At 39.5% G+C, this 24,436-nt stretch overlaps 1 protein-coding gene and 1 long non-coding RNA gene across 6 annotated transcripts in view; one reads left to right on the top strand and one right to left on the bottom strand.

Moving 5' to 3' along the window:
• The window catches only part of STON2 (stonin 2), a 153,010-nt gene extending 140,707 nt beyond the window's left edge, over window positions 1–12,303 (top strand). For all 5 annotated transcript variants that reach the window (XM_045451769.1, XM_045451768.1, XM_045451770.1 and 2 more), the window contains 2 exons: window positions 3,336–3,538; window positions 5,095–12,303. In XM_045451769.1, coding sequence (XP_045307725.1) covers window positions 3,336–3,538; window positions 5,095–5,178 — 287 coding nt within the window. In that variant the 3' untranslated portion in view covers window positions 5,179–12,303. The remainder of the gene's footprint in view (window positions 1–3,335; window positions 3,539–5,094) is intronic.
• On the bottom strand, window positions 3,106–6,682 carry LOC123584167. The gene is made up of 2 exons (XR_006705208.1): window positions 6,631–6,682; window positions 3,106–3,476 (listed from the first exon to the last, which is right to left on the bottom strand). It is a non-coding gene; the product is annotated as an uncharacterized LOC123584167 (long non-coding RNA).
• Window positions 12,304–24,436: the final 12,133 nt, after the last annotated feature.

Raw genomic sequence — 24,436 nt, 5'->3', positions numbered from 1 at the left:
TAATGAAGCTTATATATTACAAATGTATTTCCTGATTACTGGAACCTTTGTGAAAGATTTTTGAAATCCAGGACAGCATAAGGATATTTGGGAATGTTTCTCAGTTAAGCTACCCCCTCATCCCTGCTTTTGTTATTCATGGTTATGTATTTTTAGTAGCAACCCCCTACCCCCACCCCGGGAAAGGGCTTCTAATACTACTCCTGACCAATGGTATATTTCTGGATCTGTTCAGGAAATTGATAACACCCTTTTCTGGCAACTCAAGACACACGGAATCTGAATTAAGTCAGACAGCAGGTTCTTAGCATTGCTGGTGTTCCCTGGGACCAGCTCCTCCTGTCCCCATCCAGTGTGCCCTCCACGAAACCACCGAATTGATGATCTATTAGTAATCATCCCTTTCCTGAGCTCCTCTATCTTGGTCTTCAGAGAGCCTTGGGAAAGTGCCTTTTACAGGTTATTTTCCATAATTCTCACACCTCTGTTTACAGTAAAGGAGGCCTGAACCTCTGCATGCTTACTTCTACCGGCAGTGACCCTGTATCCCTAACTTGCAGCAGGCAGGACAGTCAGACCACAGGCAGCATGGGTCTGTAGGTCTGTACCCCTGGCTTTGCTGGCATCTGAGGCTGTAGTCACAGAGGGCTTGTCCCAGTCCCAGTCACCAAAAGACTAACAAGCTGCCACTGGAGTCCAACGTGGCCCGAAGTGGTGGGCCTAGCCCAGCTGTGTGCATGTACAGTCATCCCCTCCCCACGCCCCTGGCCCCCCACCCGCACTCTTCGGGGACCCTTTTCACCCTGACCCCAAAAGCTTTTCTTAATCCTAGAAGGCACCAGAACAAGTCCTACTGCTTTCCCAGATCATCCGCCAGGAAACAAAGCATTCTGTCCTGCACAGGTAGCTTTCTTTGCTGGAACTCCAGTTCTCTAATATTAGACCAAGAGAAAAGCAATTTCAATATAATTCACCTTTTATGGAAAGTAGAAATCTAAGTTTTAAATTAAATGTTCTTGGTTTCATCAAGGAAGATGACAAAATGTGTGGGTTCACATAGTTCATTACCATAAATCAAACTGTACTAGCTTTCAGAATTGCATATCCCTGTCTGTCCCTCAGCCCTATACATCGTGGGCGTCCATTAGTGGACGCCTGGAATCCAGAGGGAATACTGCTTTCATAGGGTTTGCTGTGAATACACTTTGGAAGGTGAGAGGAGGCATCTGCTTTGTGGAAAGTAATGATTTCTCAGTATTCTGACAATGTTTAAATAAGGGTAACTGGGTAAAACTGTTGTTCAAGTTGCCATTGAATTAAAGTAAACCCCTCTGTGTACTTCAGAGTGATCTAAATCTATAGCAATATATTGAGAGGAGTTTAGGACATAATTTGGAATCTGTCAGATCTGAGTTTTATTCCCAATGCTGCAATTTAGTGGCTGTAAGACCTCAGGCCATTTACTTAAACCTCTCAGAGAAATCTTATTTTCCTCATTTACAGAAGAGGATTATGAATACCTAGCTCATTAAGATAGAAATTAGATAATGCTTTTAAGTGTTTAGCACAGTCTCTGGCCTGTAAGAAATGCTCAGTAACTGAAAGCTGTGTAATCACAATTGTAATTTAAAATAAATCACCTGGGTTCATTTTTAGATAATATAATTTTTACTAACATATGTATCAAATTTAAATTTCTTTCCTAGAAACCAGTGCAAGTTTCTCAATTTCCCAAAGTATTACTCTTTAGAAATAACCACTGAAATATGTTATTTGTGAAATAGAGCAAAACAAATACTTCACTGCGTGATGTTTTCCTTGGAGAGCGGGTGTGTATGTCCTCACTCTCCGAGATTAAAAAGTCCTGTCCAGACCAATAAAGAAAATTGAAATTGTTTATTTGGGGAAGCTCAGATAACTTAGGACTCTTGCTGTTACATAACAAAGTCAAAGCCGTGTCACGTTGTTTATCCATGGTGAGTTGTTGTATGGGGGTTCTTACAGCTCACTTCTCTACTCATGTCACCCTGCAAAACCTGGTCTTGAGATGGGAGACCATGAGGGTGGCTGTGACTCAGACAAAGTGGCGAAAGCACTTTGGAGACTGACTGCTTGGGTTCCGTTCTCATTCTGCCACTTTGCAGTTCTGACTGGGTGGCTCACTTTACCTCCTCGAAGCCTTGGTTGCCTCATCTGTAGACTGGAATGGCTGTGACCTCAAGGGATTGTTATGAAGATGCGGGGAGAGGGTGTGCACACAGCAGCTGGGACAGTAAAGGATGCTCAACAAACAACGATGCTTCAAAGGTTATAGTCACAGAACTAAGCTCTCTTTTCACTCAGATAGCTAATAACGGTCCTCAAGTTTTTCAGCCACGTACAGTAGAACGAACCATAGATTTGTAGAATTAAAGAACAGGAAAGAACTGTGCTTTGCATTGACCTACCTCCATTTCCCCACTTCCCAAATCAGGACTTGAAGCTGGAGAGAACAAGGATGTGGGTGTAAGATTTCTCACACTTAGCAGGAGAGCTAGAAGTCATACTTGGTGTCCTGTTGGCCTGTGTTCTACCCAGCATACCATGTGCTTCCTTAATGCAAAGCTGTTGTTTATAAGGGCTTCATCATTGACGTGTGCCATTTACCCACAGAGACATTCCAAAAGCATCTTTGTAAAAATATGAGATGATTAAGATGATTAAGAAAATTCATCTTCTGGGTGCCTAGGTGGTTCAGTTAGTTAAGTCTACAACTTTGGCTCAGGTCATGATCTCGCGGTTTGTGGGTTCGAGCTTCGCGTTGGGCTCTGTGCTGACATCTCAGAGCCTGGAGCCTGCTTTGGATTCTATGTCTACCTCTCTCTTCCCCTGCCTTGCTCGCACTCTGTCTCTCTGTCTCTCTCCCTGTCTCTCAAAAATAAACATTAAATTTTTTTTAATTAAAAAAAGAAAATCCATCTTTCAAAGGGAATTAATTACTTTGCTCCACATGGCTGTCATTGATGCTCTATTAGGTGCTAAGTGCTGATCCCTTTTATTCCTTCCTGCCAATTTACAGCCTCTATTACTTATTATTTGTGTTGTGTTCCCATTATCACCCTGACCTGAGTGGGTTTTTCAGGCTGTGGGTTTTATTGCTAGGATACAAGGCTACTATAATCAGAAGGGTCTGAGGCACAGGCAGTGTGATTTCTGTTCTAAGTCCTCCACTCAGCATTGGACCCTCGGAAAGACTGCCTGGTGCTGAGCCTCCTTTGCTATTGAGTGGCTCTTTTGGCCTCTTCTTCCATGTCCTCCCCAAAGAACCTAATGTCTAAATTCTTTTCCTTTCATAGCTTCTGGTCACCCACACTGTTTCTTCTGCCACCTTGAACTTGGCTCTGACCGGGAAGTGCCTTCCAGATTTGCCAGTCACGTGAATGTTGAGTTCAGCATGCCCACAACTTCTGCCTCTAAAGCTGCCATAAGATCCATCTCTGTGGAAGACAAGACTGATGTCAGGAAGTGGGTCAATTATTCTGCACACTACAGCTACAAGGTAGCCTCGGGAGGCGTCTGGCTAATGTTTCCAGGTCCATTTGTTCACCCCCTTCCCCTCCCCTGTCTTGTTCCCTTTAGCAGTGCCTGCCTTGAATGCAGGATGTTCTCTTACCACCTTAGAGAGAGGTACACCATGCATAGCTGTGGATGAGTCTGCTCTGATTTGAATGAATAGTCTCACTGGTGGGCAAGAGAAAGGTTGGGAAAAAATAAAGAGGTGAATGAAAGAGGAGAGTATAATGTTTTTCAGTCATCATGAACAACAACAAAAGAGTCATGGGGTAAAGGAATTAGTATTACTCATTCATAATATATGTTGCAGAAGTTGTGAACTTGAAAGTGGAGGGGAGTTCAGGAAAGTGCTAACCCAAAGCATGTATTTCATTCAGCTTCAGAGTTGGTGAAGTAGATCTGAGTAAAGTCAGGACACCTATGACCTGGTCACTGGGCTATACCAGGACAAAATTCAAAAGCCAAGCAAGCTTCTGTAATAGTAACAGGATCAGGGCTGTGGAAGGAGGAAACTAAGTTGGGGTGTTCTGATATAAATAGTGATTCTATCTTCAGGCATTGGAAATTCAATAGCAGATTAAATGCCAAAGATAGAAAATGGGGGTTATTGAAGAATTATTTTGCAAACGGTTTAATAATTTTTTTATTCATAATAATATCCTTAGTTTTTCAAGGTTATTTATTGTTCTTCAATGTTTCCTTAGTTGTGTGATCTAAAACCTTAAACTACCAAAAAGAACACATACTCCATCTTGTGGCCAGGGAAAATATAGCACTTTCATCAAGCATGACCCTCATCTGTTTTTTCTTTAATTGTTCCCTTCATCATAAATATCCAAAGTGGTGAAGAGAAGAGCAGTTTTAATTATGAAACTCTCTAGCTTGATAGATTTCCTTTCTGACTTGTCAAAGGCTTCAGCGTGTGTCACTTTCAAGGCAAGATGAATTTATTAATCCCTTCATAGTTGTAGCTGCCGTATTTTGCAGGAGACACAGGAAGAACTATAAACACTAGAATACTTAACTTTGGAAAGAGATAAAGTAATGGAGAGTATAAATAGCCAGATGGAAAGGAATTCAGTCATTTTGATAAACCTTTGTGCTTGCCTGCTGTATACCTACATTATTGGAGTACAATAGTCAACAAGGGCGTACCCCTGTCCTATGGAGCCTGTGGCTGGGGGGGAGCCGGGCAGGTGTACCAGGTACAGTGGAAATATGCCCAGGAAGAATGCCTCACTCTACCTAATGACTTGGGAACATGACTCAAGGTGGCCTTTGAACAACTATGCAAGACAAAGAATAAGAATTTTCCAGGTGGACTGCGAGGAAGGGGGATTCCAGAGCAAGCAAAGAGCATGTGCAAAGAGATAATCCTAATACACTCAGGGCCAGTATCTTCAGTGTGGCTAAAGCCCAAAACATTAACAAAATTACAGGGAATCTCAACGAGCGTGGTGAGGTATTCTCTTTGAGATTATTTATTATTGGGATGTTTTTCTCCTCTTTCTGATATTTCTCTCCAACTTCTATTCTTGGCAGGTGGAAATTGAGCAAAAAAAGAGTTTGAAGCCAGACTTTGAAGGAGATGAAATGGAAAATCCCAAGGAGTGTGGGGTCCAGTGACAAAGCCCTACTGCAGGGGGCATGACCCAAGTTCTCATGAATAGCTGAAGTTCAAGTCAGTACCTACCATGACTACTCCATGTTGGGAACAGTATTTTGGACCTTCCTTTTGTAGTTACCTGTATTTTAACAGGAAACCTTGAGGTGGTTGCTTTGGAGAGACTGTGATATGCCTGATGATGCACCTAGTTCACCTGACTTTTGGGGCTTATTGTCTAATTAAGCCTCCTTTTCTTCACTCTGCTTATCTCAAAGCTGTTGGGTGTGGTTTGTTGTCACTGTTGGAGTCAGGAAGAGAACCTTCCACATGAGTGTTGGCCCCATTTCCTTCTGATGTTCATCTGTCCCTTACATGATTTTCTAGAAAACACAGTCTTGAGAAAGTTCATTCAGAATCCACCTCTGTCACTCCCTCTAGAAAAAGGTTCAGAAGAGGTGAGGTACAAAACAAATTTCCTCTTTGGGTCTACTAAGCTCTTTGTACATGTCTCCGTTCTTTAAATGTTAACACTATGCAACAGAAGTTTTCAAGACGTTTCCCTCCCAGTTCTGTATGGTTTTGATTAAAACACTTTTTCCATCTCTCTGTTCCCAGGGTTCACCACCCTGAGTCACAATAAACAATGGAAAAAAGGCACAATAGGATACTTTTTTATTCTGTGATTAGCCCCACATTCTGCAAAGGGTGGCTATTGAAGGGAAAGCAAAACTGAGCTGATTTTTCTTCATTCTGGGGAAAAAGGCCATTAATTGTAACATAATATTCAATTCAGGAGACAACTTCAATCTCAGAGAATTCCCAAATTCACAAGGAAAAATACAGGCCATTTCTGTTTCTGAAACAAATGGATGGAGATATATATATATATATATATATATATATATATATATATATATACACACACACACATATATATACACACACCTATATATATATACATATATATGTGTATATATATATATATATATATATATATATATATATATATATATGTATGTATGTATACCTCAGGCATTTGTCAGGGCATTTGGGAGCTCTTTTTATACCTCAAGCCTATAGACAGTTGCATGTCTCTTTAATTCAGACTTTACAGGAAATATAAGTGGAAAAGATAATTTTAAAAGCTGTTTTAAAACTAAGCTTTTAGTTTTAAAAATTTAAAAGCTGTTTTAAAACTAAGCTTTTAGTATATGAGCTCTCCCCCCAAATTCAGAGTTTGATAATTACAATATTGTAACAGATCTAAAAGGCGGAAGACTCTAGGGTAGAAATGGAGGAAAGGCCTATTTTTCTAATGTTGGGAGCATTAAATCTGATTCCAAGAGTCTGGGACACTCGATCTTCTTTCCCTTCATATGTTCCTGCTTATATTCTGTACTTCTACTTCTTATTTCTATCTTGGTGTCTCCTTACCATACAAGGAACTATATTGGCCATCCCAAAGGGAATACCTGCTCAGCAGCTTAAAGGCCGGTTCTATCTGCCTTCTTCTCCTGTGAAGAATAAAGTAAGGGGACAGAAAGCATACCTGTAAGATTTGTCAGATGACACAGAGAAATAAATGATATATCCAGTCTCAACTGGCAGATTTGGGATTAATTTATCCAGTGAATTTTCACTGAATTGTAACTACGTACTGACACTAGAACATAGACATCATTACCATTTTTTTTGAAATACCTGAACATAAGACTGAAACTAAAAGGATAAAATTCAGTAGGCATTAACGAGACACTATATTCTGAGTTGCTTAAATACAACCTTCTAAATACAGAGTGGTGTTCCCTACGTGTGTGTTGACAGGAAGGTTGTTGAAAAATCATGGTTTCACAATGGTTCCTGTAGAAATGTTTTCTTAGGGAAACAGGACTTCAGTTTTGAATTAGGAGTGTATGGTGACTATCACAAAGTTAATGCATTCAACCTGTGGTAACAGAAGCCCAGGGAGCCCTGCATGCTGCACTGGTCAGTCCACATTTGGATGGAGGGTTGGATTCAATTGTGGATACTATGTTTTGAGAGAGACATTAATCAGTTGTGTCCAGAGGCAGGTGACCAGGGTTGTGAAAGGTCTAATTATATAAGGGACAGGGGAATAGAATAGGAGAGAATAAAATAATATAGCTGCCCTGAAATTTCCATTGAGTTTTAAAAAGGGAGAAGAATAAGACTTACCTGTGTAACTTCAAAGGGCAAAAATAGGAACAAAGAGGAACTTTATAGATAACAGATATTTGCTTCAACATAAGAAAGAATTTTCTAATAAGAGGTTCTAAATGTGGTGGTTCTAAAGGGGAAAAGACTTGTGTGGTAATATTTCCTATTGCTGCAAATGCCCAAACAAAGGTTAAAATAACCATCCATCCCAGATGCTGTGAAAGGGGCACTGGATTTGGGCTAGATGGCTCCCAAGATCCCTTTTGCATATAGGCTAATCTCAGTAGTAACTCTCTAACTCTAGTTGTTTTCTCCTTGATAAGTGGTTTTGTAAACTTTGTGAAATACATTGAGATTTCCTGAAGGTCTCTGTCAAGTGAGGCAGAGTCCTTCCCCTGTTGTACGAAAGGCACATGAGATTTCTCACAGAAACATCAAGATGCACTAAAGAACTGGCAAGGTGAAGGTCATTCTGACACCTTCCTTACCCAACGTTAGCACCTGCGCACCCTGTCAAGATCTCTGCCTCACCTGCCAGCATCACATGTGTGCTGCCTGTTGGACGATTTCTCCCCATCTTAGTTAATTCTCATTGCCTTTGTGCTTTTACGTGGACTTTTTTTTTTCTTTCAACCAAGGGTTAGGAAAATCCTTTCCATGCTATCTGCATTCAGCAAGCAAATTATTATTAATAATAATTAAAAAAAAAAAACCTACCACCTTGATTTCATCAAATTTGCTTTCCCACTACTGTTTTCGGGAAACTGATTATGGGTAGCATTTGGGACTTTGGGGGATATAATACTATCTATTTTTAGGCCTAGTGTTATGTGAATAGCCTACATAGAAAACACAGGCAAATTACCTTTTTGGTGTGCAGATTCTTTTACTACCCTGGACCTGGATTGTGTGTATGTGTGTGGTCACAAGTAGTCCTTGTCTATGTTATCAATAATGTGAAGATATTAAAAGTAAATTCACTTTACCAATACATAGTATTACTATTAGAACATAAATTAGATGTCACATGATATTAAGAGCTATGCTTTCTTTTGAGTCTGATGGCTTGCTTTGTGACTTTATAGTAAAAGAGGATGAGAAATGTACTTGTCGTGATATGTCAAACAAGAGAAGCTAAGGTATTTTGTGGTGGGCCATTAAACCCCCTTTGCCACTCTTGTAAACATAATACTAGTTATTTTTTCTCAAAATTTTACATTTCACTTAAATATCATCTGGACATTTTTTTTTTTTTTCATTTGGTTCTTTCCCCGCTCTCAGCATTCCTGCATTATTGGCAGGATTCATAACCCTTGAGAACATTTTTTTTTAATGCAATATATTTCTTATTTGAAATGGGAGCAATTTCTATTCAAATCCAGTGAGTGAGAGCAAGAGTTTATTTCCTTAGAAATTAAAGTCCCCAAGAAATATGATCCATGATGGCAAGGAATATATCTTATTCTTTATGTTCAGTACCTAGGAGAAAGCTTGGGAAAGGTTTCAGCCACCTTAAATCCTTGCTGATAGGACAAACATATATCAGTGAAATAAAAGGAAATTATTAGGGGGTGCCTGGCTGGCTCAGTTGGTAGAGCATGCACCTTCTTTTTTTTAGATTTTATTGATTTTGAGAGAGACAGTGTGCAAGCAGGGGAGGAGTAGAGACAGAGGTAGAGAAAGAATACCAAGCAGGTTCTGCTCTGCCAGCACAGTGCCCAACAGAGGGCTCGATCTCACGAACCGTGAGATCATGACCAGAGCTGAAATCGAGAGTTGAACGCTTAACCAACTGAGCCACTCAGGCGCCTGGAGCCTGCAACTCTTGATCTCAGGGACATGAGTTCAAGACCCATGTTAGGTGTAGAGATTACTTTTAAAAGAAAGAAAAAAGAAATTATTAGGTATTTAATAAATGTTTGTTAAACACACACTCACCTGAAACTCTAAGAAACTTAGCCCTTACTTATCAACAAATACTTCTATTAAAATAAGCAAGCAAGCTTTATTTCCTGAAAGACTTAATTTTTTTTTTTATTCCTGCTTCCACTGTCAACTAATGACTGTCAGCACATAGCCTTCACGTGCAGCTGAATTTAAACTACAGTTTTTCTCACTCATATTGAAAAACATTTTTGTGCCCAAAATACAGTAGCACAGATGCTATCCATGAGTCAAGATTATTGATTCAGTTTTGTTCCTTCAAGTCAGACATGTCTTGCCCATTTGAATAGTCAGCAGGAGGAGAAAGCTTGGCCAATCTTGGTGTGCTATGTCTTTGGTTTCCCCACCATTAACTACTGACTGGTGTTACTGTGTTTTGTCACCATAGGCAGTTGGAGGACTGAGATGGTAAGGATGAAACTCGTGAAATTAAATCATGATTTCAGAGCTGCTTTCAATCTCTTTATGAGGTTAGTTGTGGGAAAGCACAGGATGATCTGAAATTGTTTAAAAGCCTTGGGAATATTAAATTAATTTCAGTAGGAAGCATTGCCACCTAGCCTACTTTAGAATTCTCCCACTTGGGACTGGTAACTTTAATGGTTCTCCAGATGATGATCGTAAGTGAATTCTAGCATATCTAGAGTTTTAGGTCATGTTAAGAATGCCATTTAACAGAAAATTCAAACAAAACTGACCAAAAATGTCCACACACACACACAAAAAATCACCTAGTAAACAAATCATCTTTAACAACTTATACCAAGTCCCATTCAAACCGTGACTGCTCTTCATATAAAAATAGTCATCTCATTCTCCCCAAGTTTTCAAGATGTTTTCTAAACATTGCCGATGTCTGCCAATTTCCTACAAGTCACCATTTCTCCATCATTTCTTAATTGTGCTTTTTGTAAAGGAAACTTGCACTGGGTATTGTGACTTATATTTATGTATTTAAGGAATTAAAAAGTAAACAAGATGTAGAAAATAAATGTATCAGTAATATTTTCCCACATATTATCTCAAAGAAGAAATACGGAGTTTTACATTTCTTCTAGTGTGCCTTAGCAAATCTGACTGAGAGTCTCATCTTTTTTTGTTTGTTTTAAGAATTGGGGGAAAAATATATCTCTGAACTTGCAATTCCAAGCCTGTACAGATAGAAACTATCCATAGGAAGGTGTTTGGTAGTGTCTACAGAGAGGCAAATAATAGTGGGTAATGAAAAGCCACAAAAGAGCAGACTTAAAAATGAGAATTTCAACATGAAAAGGTAAAGTGGACAGAGGTGACAAACAGCACTAGCCACCAAACTTGAACTAGAGGCTATCCCTTAAAAGCAAGGGACAAATAAAAGGTTATGCAGCAAGGATAAACAGAATGATTTCAGTTCAACAAATGTTTATCAAGTGTCTACTCTGGTCAAAGTGCTGTGCTATCAGCCAGCTTCCCTAAAGGGAGGTAACGTCAAAGCCAAGGACACTGAGAATTGTTGATGTGAAGTCATCAGAGGGAGTGTACTTTATCAAGGGGAAATTGGGGTTTCTATGACTCTTTGAAGGACATAGTCATGGAGACAATCACCATGTGAAGTAACCTGCTCTTTTCCCAATCAGGACTCAGTAACCTCACCTAAAAAAGTGAGGAAGCTGGACTAATTGTCCCCTTAGGTCCCTGCCCACTTCAGTTTCATGGATTATTTTATAAAATATCCTTTGGTGCCACTGTCAGTGATACTTCATGTCATGGGTGCTCTTCATATAGTCTCAAGAACCAAGAAATTTAAAATTTGAAGATTGGGAAAATCAGCTGGCCTATCTTTTTTCTTTTCCTGTCTTCATCCCTTACCATCTGCCCAGACAACAAACACAGTCCTCTGTTATGTAATTGTGTAGTTGGAGGATCAAAAGGATGGTGAACATCAGTTAGAACACTGCCCTGTAAGTTCCACTGACATCATCCAGCACAACAGTGGTGTGAATGTGGAGAGGAACAGACCAAACAGGTCTCCGAAATGGATGTTAGGACTTGAGTATCACTTGAAGCAGAAGTAGATCTAACCCTCCAAGGTACTGAGGGGCCACGTTACAATGATCTGTGATTTATAGATATGTCCTTTTACACAACAGACTGCAGAAATTGAGGGAGGGGGGGAAAAGTGCTCCGTAAATATGCTGGGACTATTTGTAAAACAGTTAAGGCAAAACGAGATGAGAGAAAGGGTCAGGCCTCTTTATATTCTCACTGTCTCTTAATAACATGAAAATGTAGTTTAAATTTTTTTAAACATGCACAAGATACAAAATACCATCTTTTTAATGTATTAGTATGACTTTAGTTTCTTATACTTAGAATTGGGTCAAATGTAATGGCTCGATTCTAACTGGACAGAGCAAGATATTCTGGCATCCCCTTCCTATTTAGCTCCATGCTGTGCCTCGGATCAAACCCTCAGTGCCAGTCATGGACACTATCTAGCCACCATCATCGTGCCTCCGTGTGCTTCAGGATCAGCAACTCCATGTAGTGTCCAATGTGAGCAGTTCTGGGAAAGCAGATGTGCAGTCAGAACCTGACAGCAACCTATTGGACCGAAGGGTTTAAGGGTTTAGAAGTATGGGGGTGAAAGAAAGGAAGATTATGAACTCCTCTGACCCTAAGCCAGCATTCATTTAAACCTTTGTGTCCACCTGCCAACAGAGCCTGGAGAAAACTCTACCATATTCAAGATATTAAACAGAATCAGTGTTTTAGCTAGGGAGTGTGATAAAAGAGCACTCCTTCTCACCCTCCATTTTTGTAATGTCTGTAAGTGAATTTCAGTCTGTTAGGATGATGGACCCTAGATCCAATGAGTGATTCAGCTGATCCAAGGCTTGTATTTTTCCTTCATTCATCATCCATCTTCATTTGATATAACTTCTTGTACTATTGTGATTAATTTTATGTAAAACCAGTTTACTTTAAAAAAAAAAAAAAGAATATGTGCCTATGTAATAAAGTCTACACACTGGCTAACTTTATAGAGGTGAGGTTTTATTTTTAATTGTTCTGCTGATTCTCATTTGTAATACCCTTTTTTTGAGCTATGAAAATGAGCTATTAATAATTTTTTTTATTGTTTTTAAGAGTAGAATTTAGTGACTCATCACTTACATATAACACCCAGTGCTCATCATAACAAATGCCTCCTTAACAGCCATCACCCATCTAGCTCATCCCCCACCCACCTCCCTCTATCAACCCTCAGTTCATTCTCTACTGTAAAGTCTTGTGTGGTTTCTCTCTCTCTCTCTCTCTTTTTCTCTCTCTCTTTTTCCCCCTTCCCATACATTCATCTGTTTTGTTTCTTAAAATCCTATTAATACAAACTTTTTAACAAAATCTGTCACCATGGAAGATTTAATGAGGTAAGACATAATGAAAAGTGTTCATTATAAAGAAGGCCTATCACCCAGTTAATGTGGTGTGATCATAAGATGACAAATTAACAAGTGACACATTAAAAACTGTTTATCCTAGTTAAGTTTATCATATATATAATTTAGTCAATTCAAGATATATTTATTACATTCCAATTTTGTGCCCAATTGTGCGAGAAAACAAATTAAAATGATATAACCCTTAAGGTTTTCTTGGTGATAAGTGCAAATGCATATAGTAAGTGAGAAATAGAAAAGAATACATAAAAAATATCACTTCTGCAATATGTTCCTGACATATTCCTGTCAGTGCTCAACAAATAACTATTCAATCGATTGATGAATCCAAATGACTAATGTCAACATAAATTCAGATTGGAGAAAAAAATCAATATGGACTAGAATACTTGGAAAGTTTTCAGAGGAAAGATCACTTTTAAGTGAGACCTTGAGGTGGGGGTAAAATTTGACTCAGTTGCAAGAGGAAGCGAGTTTAGAACTGGAAAGAGTCAGGTGTACAAGTGGCATGTTGGATTGGCAGGAGGTGAGCCTGACTTGAGCAAAGGGTTCCTGCCCATCCGAAGGTTGATAGTGAAGCCAAGCTGAGATCTAGTCTAAGGTTGACTCAGTCTAGTAAATGCTACAAAAGCATTTTAGAATCTTACTAATAAAGCACTATTCTAGAAAGGCTAATCTGTCTACAATGTGCCAGATATTTTGGACTAGAGGAAAGCTTAAGGGCAAAGAAAGCCAAGTTTTTTTTTGGAGTAAACAAGGCAAGAAAGAAACAGCTTTGTGTTTAGTTCAAATAGACTACAGACATCTTACTGCAAAATACAATGACCTATTAAGAGGAGAACTTAGACCAGGTCCATGGCCCCCTGCCAGTGAAAGAACTCTGTGCTGAACAGAACACAGAATTGTATAGCCTGGTCAGTCTGAAATTAACTGATATTAGTAATTGATAGCAGATGCACAGAAGGGTTAATGGCCAAATAACAGCATAAAATTTTCTTAGGTTGGGGAATCTGAAGAATAATATACTCCTTCCCCCTATCCCTGTCTGCCAAGAATCCTCTTGAACCAAGTTTTGAGACCTGTCTAGGTTCCACATTGGCACAAGGTTTCAGTCTGCTAAGGTCCCCCTGTCCTTTAATATTCACATGGAATAACTATGCAAGTAGCTGTTTGAAGCCAAGCATGTCCTTAATGTTTCTCAGCATGTGGGGGAGGAGGAGTTGAGAATGAGAGGAAGTGAAGATGAGAATTTAAATATCCTCAGTGTCATTTGTCAGCACTTTTCCAAGCTCCTCCCACCTCCTCTCCATCATGATCCTCTATTTCCTCTTTAGTCCTCTATGCTGGGCAACTTTCTGTATTCCTGAAACATAACATGAGCTAGCATTTATGTAGGGCTTATATTCTGATGCGACCATGTGTGCTAAGTCTTTTAGATGCATCCTTATCTAATGAAGGCAGCTCCCCTCTCCGTTCTGCATGGTACTAATAATTCAAGGCTGATGGTACAACTGACATTTATTGAAGGTTGGCAGTTAATAGTGAGTGCAGCACAAAACAGGGAAGAATTTAAAACTGAATGCCAGACATCCCTGCACCTAAAGTTCATGGCTCACACCCCACAGAGGGAATCGTTAAACATCTTTCTCCCTCGTCTCTAGTCTGAGTACATGGAACCAACACCTCAAGTCCCCAAACTACTGTCTCCCTGACTGCCAAGGGAAAACTGAAAACGTCTTAAAATCTCATGTTAAGTGGAGATTAAGTTCTAAAGTCAACACTCTTGAAAATCAAAGTAGCCATAGAATAGACAAAAGCGTAAGTCTTCTTTAATGAAAGTTGCTCCATGACCCTCAATTAATTTTTCAGTTTCTTCATTGAGAATTACTGACAGAGTCATCAACGCCCCAAATCCCAGCCACCTGAACAATGTGTTCCAGTTCATGGTCAATGTGGGGAAGCCATTAAAATGAGTCACAATTATTTCCTGAGTTTTACCAACATGAATTGACCATTTCAGGCTTGACAGCATCTTTTATCTGCCTCACAGACCCACTGAGTGGAGTGGCAGACCGAATAACTTGAATAGACATATAATGAGTCTCCATTATAGTTCACTTTCTTATGCAAAACAATTTTTAGTTCCACTCCATTGCACCCTGTAATGGACCCATTGAAGTATCTTTGCAAACCAGAGAGAAGTCTATCTTAGATCTCCAAAAAGAATTTACATAAACACATTTTTTTTCTTCAGAGGTCTCAAAAATGACAGATAACATTTTCACAATAAATTAGAGCCAAAACTACCTGTCCTTTCCTCCCCCATACAGTCTAGGCAGCAGAAATAGATAAAATCTGTTTTACACCTGTTGAGAGCAAACCCCAGGAGTTACATTTTTTAACCCAGAGACCACATGTAGGCATTCCACTCAACAGTCTTAGCTAAGGTCTCAGCTCACAGCTGGAATCAACGAAGACACACAGGTGCATGAAAATTTAGAGGATTCTAGCCCTCAGACTTTGAGTCTTCCAGCTGAGGCACCCAATGTCACAGAGAAGAGACAAGCCATTGCTGCTGTACTGTGTCCAAATTCCGGATCCTCATAATCCCTAAACCTAATATATAATGGTTTCAGGCCAATAAGTTCTGGGGCAACTTGTTACATAGCCATAGTCACCAGAACACTAACGTTGAGTATTTTAAGAAGTGCCACACACTGTGTAGGATGCCTTGTATTTTATATCACTTAGCTATTTCTGTGTAGCAAGCCATTGGAAACCTCAGGGGCTTAACACAATAGTTCTTGATTTTTATAGCTCAGAGATGTGTGGTCTATTGAGGATTGGCTGACCAAGGCTAGGCTCACTTATGTGTTTTAAGTGTTACCTGGGAGCTCTGCCCAGCCTGGGCTTGGCTGGGGCATCTTAGCAAGAACAGATCCACTGTAGGTATCTCTTATCTTCCTCTTGGAATTTACAGGCTTGACTGGGTATGTCATTTTCATGGAGAGGAAGGAGCACAAAAACACATAGGCTTCTTAGGGCTGAAGGTCAGAAATGGCACACCAACACTTCTACCAAATTCTATTGGCCAATGGACTCACATGATCAGGCCCAGATTAAAGGGGTGAGAAAACAGACTCCATCTACTTAGTATACTGCAAAGTCACAGGCACGGGTGTGCACAGAGGGAGGGGTGAAGAATTGGAGCCATTCAATCTGCTGCATATTTAATCTCCATAATTATCAAGTAAGTACTATTGTCATCCCCATCCCACTCATTTCATAAACTGAAGCACAGAGACTTTAAATAATGTGAGTTAACAGAATTCCTGGAGCTTCCAGTGAGACTACTGCTCCTGTGGCTGTCTCGTCACTGCAAAATGTCCATGAGACCAAACTCTCAGAAGATGTCTTTGCCTTTGGGTGCTAGACCACAACTGGCTGCCCTGGGTCACCCATGCTTCCTGTCATAAACCAATTCTTGACCTTCCTCTAATTGGAACTGAGGATCACTATGCCAATATGTGTTTCCATGAGATTCAGGAACCACTAGAAGTCCAAATCCTTTTCAGTCTATCACCCCAATTCATCCATAAATATGACTCCTTCTCACACTCCTCCCTAACTCCCTGGACACTTTCTGTGCCTCTAAGACTCAAGACCTGTCATCAATACTCTTGATCTGTGATATCCTCTCTGGACAGTTCCTTCACTCACATCTCCCTTCATTCCATCCTGTTATCCCCTAAGAGCACATTGCTCCCACTGCTGTGCATGTGGGACATGCTTTTTTCTCAAAAGGACATGCTTTTTTCTCTTATACCATGTACCTCTGGGCTTGAAGATGAGAAAGCAGTATCCTACTTGCCTCCTATTGTAGTTTCATCAATCATTCTCCTTCCTCTTCAAAACTTAGATCCTATGAAATTCATGCTATCAGACACTATAACCCCAAATACTGCCATCTCATTGACCTTCAAGTCATACAAACAAAGCTTAATTTAGCTTATTTTGCAAGACTAACTTGACCTGGGTTATTTCTTAATTATGCATCTGGAAATCATAAGCAAAACTTGAACTGGTTCCCAAGGTTAATATGAAGTCACTACTGACCAATTCCCTATCATTTAAGAAAATTCTAATATAACCAATCACTGTGAAGTATAAATAATCACTTCCTTTCCACTCTATAAGCTACCCCTTACAGGAGGGGCATTGTCATCCAACAATAGCTTCATTCCATGCTTTGGTTTGCATGCTCCCAGTCTGCAAACTGTATTTTGGTGTGTGCTCAATAAACCTTTGCAAATTACTACTTTGCTGATTTATTGGTTTTCTGTTATTTATGAACTATTTATGAACTATTTGTCAATAGTCACTCACTGAGGTCCAAGGCACCTTTAGGAAGGTGTTCCAGAAGTTGCCCACATCACATCTTATATCCATTGGACCAAATGTAAGCACAGGGTGACAGCCGCAAAGGAAGCTCAAAAATGTAATCTCTTGGGGCGCCTGGGTGGCGCAGTCGGTTAGGCGTCCGACTTCAGCCAGGTCACGATCTCGCGGTCCATGAGTTCGAGCCCCGCGTCGGGCTCTGGGCTGATGGCTCAGAGCCTGGAGCCTGTTTCCGATTCTGTGTCTCCCTCTCTCTCTGCCCCTCCCCCGTTCATGCTCTGTCTCTCTCTGTCCCAAAAATAAATAAACGTTGAAAAAAAAAAATGTAATCTCTTGCTGAATAAGACCAGCTAAAACTCAGGGAATTCTATTACTAAAGGAAAGGGGAAAATGGTATTAGGGGATAGTGATCTTTGTCACATTAGTTGAGCCTATTATGATAGGGAAAGATAGGATTCAGTAGGCAGAAAGGGAGAGGCTAAGTCTTGAAGGTCCCTGGGTGGGGAAAAACACAAATTTTAAAACATTTCTTCTGGGAACATCTGACCTCGTGCAAACTCCCTCAGGCATAAAGTTCCTCTTGAGAATGTGACAGACCCCACCTACTCCTCCTCAGGTTTCCCTCAGGAATTTGACAAGACTTGGCTAAAAATAACAGACCCACAAAGCACCTATGGCCATAGACCACCCCTCATACAATGGAAACAAGCCAATCAAAAAGGAATGACTAGGCATTTAGAGTTATCAAGCCAATAATGGTAGAACCTGAGAAGGAGCAAGGGGGAAGGGAAGGGAGGGCTGACCAAAACCCTATAAAGCAAAGTCCCTTGCCTATAGTCATGGGCATTCACTTTGGAACGCCCCCTCTCTGCAATGAGAGTTTTCATACTGTTCTTACTTTCTTAATCTTATATGCTTATGAACTTTTGCCTACTGCTCATTTTGTGTCCACTTCTTTATTCTTCCAAGTGGCAAGAGAACAAATCCTGGGTATCGAGGTAAAAAAAAACAAACAAAAAACCTGCAACACTATTATTTACCTATTCTATGTCTTCCACAAGTAGCTGACTGAGACCAGAGAAAAGCTCCATAGCCATAATGATTCTTATCCTAAATCTCAAAAAAGCAATTGCTTTTCCACAACAATCTTACACACTTTTTAAATACATCTGATGTCCTACCTGCAAAAAAATGACAATTTCATACTTTCTCCTCTCTTCTCAAACCTTCAACAATTCCTTCCCAATTTTACAACTGCACTCTCAGCTGATAACCGTTGTATTTTATTGAAAAATTTTAAACCATCATGGGAAGTTCTTTTCTTTCTGACCACCAAATCTATCAACCCACCTACACATTTCCACCATCAATTCTAACTTTCTTTGTTCTCATCCTGTTTGTTGCACAGTTTGTAGAAGCTCTCTGTTCCCGGCAGAGATGAACAGCTCCCTTTTTGCTCTGAAGCCTATCCTTACTGGTGTTTCTCAAAAAGTGATGACTGCAATCATATGCAATTTCTCTTGTGTCATTATGTTTTTTGTTTTTTTTTTTTTCTGTTGACTATTCCCAGCAGCTTGGAAATAGTTTCTAATAAATCCCACCTTCAAAAAATGATTTGGAGAAAGGACTCTGGTAAGTCGGTGGAGTTGAAGCACCAGGAATCTGTCTCCCCACCTAGACATCAATTGCATTGGCAGAATCTGTGGGATATGACCATGTTGGAACTCTGGAGTCTGTTGAAGGCTTGCAACTTCCAGGCAAAGGCTTGGACGATAAATTGCAGCTAGATTCAGTCAATGTCAGCTCTTCGCACAATAGCAGCTCCCCATTTCCCACCTCCCAGCCCTGTGGCAGGCAGCCCTGTACATCCTCCAGAAGCTGCTTGCACGCACTTGCAGGAGCCAGAGTAGACACAAAGGACCCTGTTCCCCAAACATGGGGAATCTGTGCTCTGACTGCTGATTGCTATTTCTGACCATAGAGATACAAAGAAGATACACTTGTTCTCACCATTTTCTCACTTTTCTTCTCAGTTGCCTTCAATTTATCTTCCATCTCCATTACTACATGATAATGACTTTTGTCAATGTCCTGCAATTTGACAAATCTAAGATCTTTTCTATCTTATATGCTTCTCACCAGCATTTGACAGTTTTAACTATTCTCTTCTTGCAGCAATCTCTTCCCTTGGTGTCCACCCCCACCCCCACCCTCACTAATGTTCTCCTGGTTTATGTGCTACATCATTGCCAACTCCTTTCCAGTCTTGTTTTTTGGCTCTTGGTTTTTTTCTCCTTGGTCCATTCTCTAAACATCAGAATACCTCTATTCTCTTCCCTTATACTCTTCACAGGATCTCATACATTACCATGGCTGTAAGTACCTATATATGTTAGATGATTCCCAAACATTTATTTCTAGGTCAAATTGCTGGGCTCTAAGCTTGTATTCACCAGTTTATTTGACTCTCCACTTGACTGCTCAACAGACACCTAAACCTAACCATAACAGAACTTTTCTCATCTAAACGTGTCTTTCCCTCAATTTCCCCCAACCTACGTAAAGGGCACCAACATCTTCCCAGTTACCTAACAGAAACCTGTGAAAATCTTTGCTCATTTTTCTAAGACCCCATGTTCTATCCAAAGCAAGCGTTACAGAATCCCTTTTCAAAACATATGATGGGAGCTCCTGGGCAGCTCAATAGGTTAAAGATCTGACTCTTGATTTTGGCTCAGCTAAGGATGTCACAATTCATGAGTTCAAGCCCTACATCAAGCCCCACATCAGGCTCAGCACAGAGCCTGCCTGGGATTCTGTCTTCCTCTCTCTGTGCCCCTCCCCCACTCTCATGCATCTGCTCTCTCACTCTCTCTCAAAAATAAACATTAAAAAAAAAATCTTGAAAAAAAACTAGTTTAAAAATATGATGAATCTTTTTTTTTAAAAAAAAAAACTTTATTATTTTGAGAGAGAGAGACAGAGCACCCAAGTGGGGGAGGGGCAGAGAGAGAGAATCCCAAACAGGCTCCACTCTGTCAGCACAGAGCCCAATGCAGGGCTCAATCTGAGGAACCCTGAAAATATGACCTGACATGAAGTCAAGAGTTGGAGGCTTAACCAACTGAGCCACCCAGGTGCCCCTATGATGAACCTTTCTTACCTCCATTCTACTCACCTGGATTTCTACAAATGCCTAATGTATAACATTTTACTTATTTATCTTGTCTATTGTCTGTTTCATCAGTCTCATGAGCTTCATAATGGAAGGGGATTTGGTTTGTTTTCTCTTACACTAGTGCCCTCATAGCCTAGAATAGGGCCTGATTCTCAGTGAATATTTTTGAGTGATTGGAAGAAAAGTCTAGTGGGACTCAGACATGCAAAACTGAATCATAATACATTCTTTTAAATGGGAGTGTGTACAAAATTTAGAAAGGGGAATATTTGGAGATCTTGGGAATTAGACACAACTTTAGTCTTTCTTTTTGGATTAAAGAAAAATAAGCCAAGAACAAAGAACACTGTGAAAACATTTGTCTTACTTTTCCTTTTAGAATGTATGTTGAAGCAAGAAAGTGTATCAAATATGATCACTTCCCAAATAATTTACAAAAATAAATATAGAGAAACAATGATGGGGGAAATAATGGAAGGAATTAAAGCTTCCAGGAGCTGGATTTTTCCAGAAAGGAAAAAAGGTAAGTGGAGAAAGACATTGTAAGTGTGCAATGTGAAGAAAGATAAAGAAACAAATTTTTAAAAATTCCTTTTCCTGGAGGAATGAGAAAGGAGTTGGTCTCAAGTTTACAGGACAGCTACGTGGGACCTTTATAGAGTCAGAGAGCTAGTGGGGACAACCCGTCCATGGATGGCTTGTGACTATCGACTAGTTTTTAACTTGTAGAAATCCTAAGATCAGTCAACTTCATTTCTAAGACTCTATCCTACAAAGATAATAGCAAAAGTATATAAAGGTACCTTCACAAGGACACTGTTGCAGCAAAATTTAAAATAGCACAAAAGGAAATAGTCTATTCCTTTATGCACCTACAGAGGTGACTTAAAGTCACCTGAGACAGCATAACATTTACTGGTCTAGAAAGAGGTCTGTGATATACTGGGTATATGAAAAAGCAAATCGTATATAAAATTAAAGGCATGATTTCTTTTTTGTAAAAAACAAAGTGTAGTCATATTTATCTACATATATATATCCAGAGATGCTTTGTGGAAATAGGAAAAACATGTGATTGAGAGATATGATTGGAAAGACAGAAATACATGGATTTCATCTTTTATATTTTTATTTGATGGATTTGGGTAATCTAATTTTTCTTGTTTTGTTGTGTTTTTTTCCTTCCAAATATTTTTTTAATGTCATGATTGCTTAAGGATAAAATTAAGAGGGCTAAATATGGAGACTAAGAACATACTGAGATTTTGAAAATGGTCTGTATTTGATAATCATTATCCATTTTTAAAAAGTCAGACAGATTCTGATTTGATTTTTTAAGCCAATAATGGAAGGATGAAAATACATGAAGGGTATTGAAAAAAGGCTATGTTTGGTATTCTGTAACTACTGTATTAAAGAAGAAGAAAAGGGGAGCCTTGGTGGCTCAGTTGGTTAGGCGTCTGATTCTTGATTTTGGCTCAGGTCATCATTTCATGATTGTGAGATCAAGCCCCACATTGGGCTCATGTTGGACGTGGGGCCTGCTTAGGATTCTCTCTCTCTCTTTCTCTCTCTCTCTCTCTGCACCTCCCCTGCTCATGCATGCACATGTGTGCTCACTCTCTCAATAATAATAATGATAATAATAAGTAAAAAGGAAAGCAAAGGGACAAATGGAGACAATGAGGAGGCAAGAGGGAGGGAGGGAGGAAAGTAAACGAAGGGAAAGGGGGAGACAGAAAGAAGGGATTTGAAATTGATTGTGTTGCTCACCAAAATCAGAGAAAAATTAAGAAGCAATTATATAATGAGGTCTATCGTTTGAAAATAAGACCATGGGGTACTTGGGTGCCTCTGTCAGTTAAGCGTCCAACTTCAGCTCAGGTCAAGATCTTGCGGTTCATGAGTTTGAGCTGTGCATCGGTTTCTGTCCTGACAGCTCAGAGCCTGGAACCTGTCTTCAGATTCTGTGTCTCCCTCCCTCTCTGCCCCTCCCCCACTTACGCTCTGTCTCTCTCTCTCAAAAACAAATAAACATTTTAAAAAATAATAAAGAAAAGAAGACCATAGTTATTACTAAGGAGGCTACAAAATCTATGAAGAAGAAATGAAACACCACTCTAAGGGACTGTGGTTTCCTGGTTCTACGTTCTATCTGGGCTCAGGTGTATTTTGTCATCCTGTGTCCAAATAGCAGTATTGATTGTCTTTTATCACACACTACAGTATATCTGAGGGCTGAAAAATCTATCATTTCAATTTAACATTTATTGAGGAATGGTAATGCATTCTACACTTGACAAATGAGCAACTGTATCTCTTGGCTACAGATTTATATAAGGCTTCTAGTTTTAAACAGTCTGAGTCATTTCAGGAAGTAGATGATTTTCAACTGATATAGAAACAGAAATCAGTTATTCAAATGATTTAACCTCAATGAAACTGGTGAAAAATTTACTACTTTAGAGTGTGGTATGTGTTTCATCTCAAACTTGGAATTGCTTCCTTGATTCTAATCTTATAGACAGGGGAAAAAAAAATTACATGTGCAGAAGATATATACAGCTTTGCTTTATTGGTGAACTCAGTTCAGAAATATGTTCTAATTTCTATTTGTTCCACTCCACTGTTCAACATGATCTAGACAAAGACAAGATGGAACCCATTTAATTTTCTGTACCATCAATATTATTATTGTTGCTACGGTCTTCAATATTTACTAAGGACCTACTTTATGCCAGTTATTGTGCTAAGGGGCTGCACGTGGATCATTTCTTAATCCTCACATAATTATCTAAAGTAGGTAATATTACTAACCTGCCACTCTACAGATGAGGTCACTTGCCCATGGTCAGAGCAAGAACAAGCATGTTGGTCTACCTGACACCCGAGGTCACACGCTTGGATACTTGCTAGACCAGTATAGCTGTCGATTATACTACCTCTTCTAATTTATTGTGCCATGACATTAGCACATGCCTAATTTACTTTTTTTATCTACTTATTTAGAGTTATGCCGCTGGCTTATTAGATAAAATAGAAAGAATTCCCCTTCCCAATGTTCTACCTCTACAAATGGTCATCCTTTATTTTCTTGTCTTATGAAAGCATTTAAAATGTAAGGATAAAGCTAGACATAAATGTTTTGATTATAGACAATCTTGCTAGAAAATGGCTGCTCTTGACAAATTCAAGAATTGAATTGAGTCATTCAACTGAAATGAGTAACTGAGTAGGTGCTATTTAAAATGGAAAATGGATGATTTTCAAGTGATGTAAAAACAGAGGAATTGGTTATTTAAATTATTTAATAAATGCTTCTTGATGATACTTTTATGAAGGCAATTATATTTAATCAGGGCAAAGTCTTGGTTTCAGGGCTCAATGTTGCATAGAGTTTCTTGTCTCCCAAATGAAGTTTAACACATTATATAATTAACATATACTTGACAAACTTAAGGAGCGACATGATTCGATTCAAAACCGTTGCATTCTCCTGGATTGACAGCTTCTTATTTCTTTTTTTTTTTTTTTTAATTTTTTTTTTCAACGTTTATTCATTTTTGGGACAGAGAGAGACAGAGCATGAATGGGGGAGGGGCAGAGAGAGAGGGAGACACAGAATCGGAAACAGGCTCCAGGCTCTGAGCCATCAGCCCAGAGCCCGACGCGGGGCTCGAACTCGCGGACCGCGAGATCGTGACCTGGCTGAAGTCGGACGCTTAACCGACTGCGCCACCCAGGCGCCCCGACAGCTTCTTATTTCTAAGACAGGTGGAAAGAGCCCTGAACTTGTACCTCTAAAATTTCACAAGTAAACAGCAATATCACCTTGGGCAAGTCACTGTTGAAGGTAAGTCTCAGTTTCCTAATCATAATAAAGGCATAATATTACTTATCTCATTGGACTGTTACAAGCTTTAAATGAGGTACTGTGTGATTAAAACTTTTACAATAAATCCATTGTTGTTGTTGTTGTTGTTGTTGTTGTTTCTTAGCTTGGCAGGAACACAAAGTGGCAAATTCCTCATCTTTTTTTTTTTTATCTCCATTTTTCCTGCTTAAGCATCTATTATTTTTTGCCCACTGGCTATCTCATTACTTTGAAGAAACAACCAATAACATTAACCCAGAGCTTTG

Source organism: Leopardus geoffroyi, chromosome B3 (assembly GCF_018350155.1).
Source record: "Leopardus geoffroyi isolate Oge1 chromosome B3, O.geoffroyi_Oge1_pat1.0, whole genome shotgun sequence".
Lineage (NCBI taxonomy): Eukaryota > Metazoa > Chordata > Mammalia > Carnivora > Felidae > Leopardus > Leopardus geoffroyi.
Note: the sequence above shows the minus strand (reverse complement) of the source record. Positions and strands in the feature narration are given on the sequence as shown.